Here is a 3,007-nt window from a genome sequence, read left to right as displayed (position 1 = left end):
TGGGGTGGTTACTGGCAGGGAGGGGAGCATGGGAGGGTGGTCAGATTGTGGAGAGCTACTTGGGTCTCCAGGTGGGGGATGATGTGCCACAGGCCTCACTGGCTGCTCCCAAGCTGTGGAGCTGGTCCTTTGCATCTGGCACTGCTGCCACTGATGCTGCCACTGATGTTGTGGGCATGGAGCTGCCCATTCCTACCCTGTGGGGCCACATAGGGCCCCCATTCCATTTGCCTGGAATAGCACGCATGCAGGATATAGTATCCCATCCAGAAAGGCACCTGGGGCTTAAGTTGTATTTGGGCACCTGTTTTCCATTTAAAACCCATGGGAAGAAGACTTGTGCCTCTGTGGCTCCCCAAACGCTGTGTTTGTCTCAGCAGAAGCCCTGCCTGGGGCTGTGTCCCTGTGTGTGCACCAGAGGGGCTGTTGTTGCCCACAATTCAGGGGAAACGGGACAAAGGTAACTTGTCCATGTGAGTTTTTCTTCCCTCCAGCTGATTGACAGAGCCACCAGCCCTCGGGATGAAGGTGATCCCAAAGCTGAGCAGAAGAGTCTGGAGGAGAGCTGGCAGGACTTGGCCTTGATCAAGACAACAAAATCTTCCAAGAAGCAGAGAAGGGAAGACCTCAGTGAGCCTCTGCTCTCTCCAGCTCGGCCGCTGATGCCAGGTGAGGCTCATGGTGTCCAGCTGGGAAAATCACCTTGATGTGCTTCAGGCTGGCTGTGCTGCTGCTGCTGGCACTCTGGGAGCTCTGGGTTATTTTTAGCTCAGTGTCCGGGAAGCTGACCCGTTGGAGCCTGCCCTCCTGGGAGGCTCCCGAGCCACAACCCCTTTTTAGGCAATGCCTGTGGTAACAGGACCTCTGATAACATCCTGGGTGTCCCAGTCACCACGGTATGGGCTGTTGGGATTTGTTTCCTCGGGAGCAGCATTGGCTGCACTCGTTTCTGGGTCAGCTGTGCCTAGAGGAAGGTGCACTTGGGAGCTGGTGCAGACAAAGGCTGCCTTGTCCAGCTGACTATGGAGATGGAGCTTTTCCAAGTGGGAAACCAGCCTGGCTTGGTGCAGGGCAGGTCCTGAGATACTGGACCTAGAGCAGGATCGTGTGCAGGAAGCTCACAAGGGGTAGTGGATCGGCAGGCACCGATTTCTCTCTGATGACCAGTGACAGGACCCAAGGGAACTGCATGAAGCTATCAGGGGAGGTTTGGGTTGGATACTAGGAAGAGGTTTTTCCCCCAGAGGGTGGTTGGGCACTGGAACAGCTCCCCAGGGCAGTGGTCACAGCACCAAGCCTGACAGAGCTCAAGGAGTGTTTGGACAAAGCACATGGTGGGATTATTGAGGCATCCTGTGCAGGGACAGGAGTTGGACTGGATGATCCTTGTGGGTTCCTTCCAACTGAGGATATTCCATGATTGTCTTAAGTTCACATGAGGCAGGCATTGGGACAGGCTGGATGTGCCTGAGCAGTCTAGGTGGGGTTGAGACTCATGACCACCCTGGCAGCGAGTCCCTTGCCTGGTTCACCCATCTCTAGCTGAGGAGTGAGACTGGGAACAGTTAGGTTTTGAGGCTGGTTTGGGCTCTGCATGGCTGAGCAGTTCTATTAACATCAGAGGACTCTGTGGGGACCCTCAGCAAGGTCAGTGTCACATCCAGAGAGGTGGGCTGAGTGCTGGCCACTGAGCTTGTGCCTCCTCCTCAGTGGTGACAAAAGCTGCTGCTGTGGACTGCAGATGATCTGCTCAGAGCTGTGACTTCTCCCTTCCTTTCTTACAGGTCCTAGGGCCTGCTCTGCCCCTTTGGAGGCTCCTCAGGTCAAGTCTAGCCCACTGTGCTGCCTCACACTGCAGGAGAAGCTCCTCTCACACTACAGCAGCCAGCTCTCCGTGCCTGAGATCCAAGTGTCCCTGGTCCCACAGCTGGCCAGGAGCATCTGCACCCAACTGCAGAACTTCCTGCGGAGCAAGTGCCCAGAGCTGCCCTTCGGCCGCCTCTTCCTCAGCGGAGCCCTGCTGGATGGCCTCGAGGTCCTGGCAGCTGACCACATCCACCTCATGCTGCCCGTGGTCCTTGACGCCGGGCTCTGGAGCCTCATCTCTGGAGAGGACACCGTGGTGAGGAACCCCCAGTACTGGATGATCAAGAGGGTTGATCTGGGGTATTTCCCTCGTGGGTGCAGCCCCTGGGACAGGTTCATCGTGGGTCGGTACCTCTCCTCCAACGTGCTCAATGAGACCCTCCACAAGATGCTGGTGGCCTCCATCAACTGGCCTGCCATAGGCAGCCTGCTGGGATGTGTCATCCACCCCGTTGTGGCCTCCCGAGAGCTGAAGCTGGAAGTCAAACACGACCAGGTTGAGCTGAGCATCACCCTCTTCCCGGTGGTGGAAATGGAGGACAAGGTTCTTCTGGCTGTTCCCCCTGAAGGACTGGTGGAAAACCTCTGGCTGGAGAGCTTTTACAGGGCAGAAGTCTCGAAGGTGAAGGAGCTGGATGATGGTGACTCTGGGGCTCGGCAGCACTGTCTGCGCATCCTGAATGGTGTGTGCAAGAGCAATCCCACCCTGCACAAACTGGGTGGCAGCCCAGTGACCCATGTCATCCTGCACCTCAGTGACACTGATTTGGACTGGGCAGAAGAAAGCCTTGCTGACAGGTTCCAGCAGGTGCTTGAGGAGCTGGTGGCCTACCTAGAGAAAGGGGTCTTGCCTTCCTATTTCAACCCCAAAATCAATCTGTTCTCTCAGCTGTTGGAAGAGGAAATTGATGAGATGGGCTTTGTGCTCCAGTGACCCATGTCATCCTGCACCTCAGTGACACTGATTTGGACTGGGCAGAAGAAAGCCTTGCTGACAGGTTCCAGCAGGTGCTTGAGGAGCTGGTGGCCTACCTAGAGAAAGGGGTCTTGCCTTCCTATTTCAACCCCAAAATCAATCTGTTCTCTCAGCTGTTGGAAGAGGAAATTGATGAGATGGGCTTTGTGCTCTACCATGTCTGAG

At 56.0% G+C, this 3,007-nt stretch overlaps 1 protein-coding gene across 1 annotated transcript in view; it reads left to right on the top strand.

Moving 5' to 3' along the window:
• Positions 1-2,800, top strand: part of MIEF2 (mitochondrial elongation factor 2) — a 3,474-nt gene extending 674 nt beyond the window's left edge. Inside the window, exons 2-3 of the mRNA XM_009081418.1 lie at positions 495-669; positions 1,785-2,800. Of these exons, the coding sequence (XP_009079666.1) occupies positions 495-669; positions 1,785-2,800 (1,191 nt within the window). The remainder of the gene's footprint in view (positions 1-494; positions 670-1,784) is intronic.
• Positions 2,801-3,007: the final 207 nt, after the last annotated feature.

The sequence above is a fragment of the Acanthisitta chloris genome, unplaced genomic scaffold (genome assembly GCF_000695815.1).
Source record: "Acanthisitta chloris isolate BGI_N310 unplaced genomic scaffold, ASM69581v1 scaffold499, whole genome shotgun sequence".
Classification (NCBI taxonomy): Eukaryota; Metazoa; Chordata; class Aves; order Passeriformes; family Acanthisittidae; genus Acanthisitta; species Acanthisitta chloris.
This window is presented reverse-complemented; position numbering and strand designations above follow the sequence as displayed.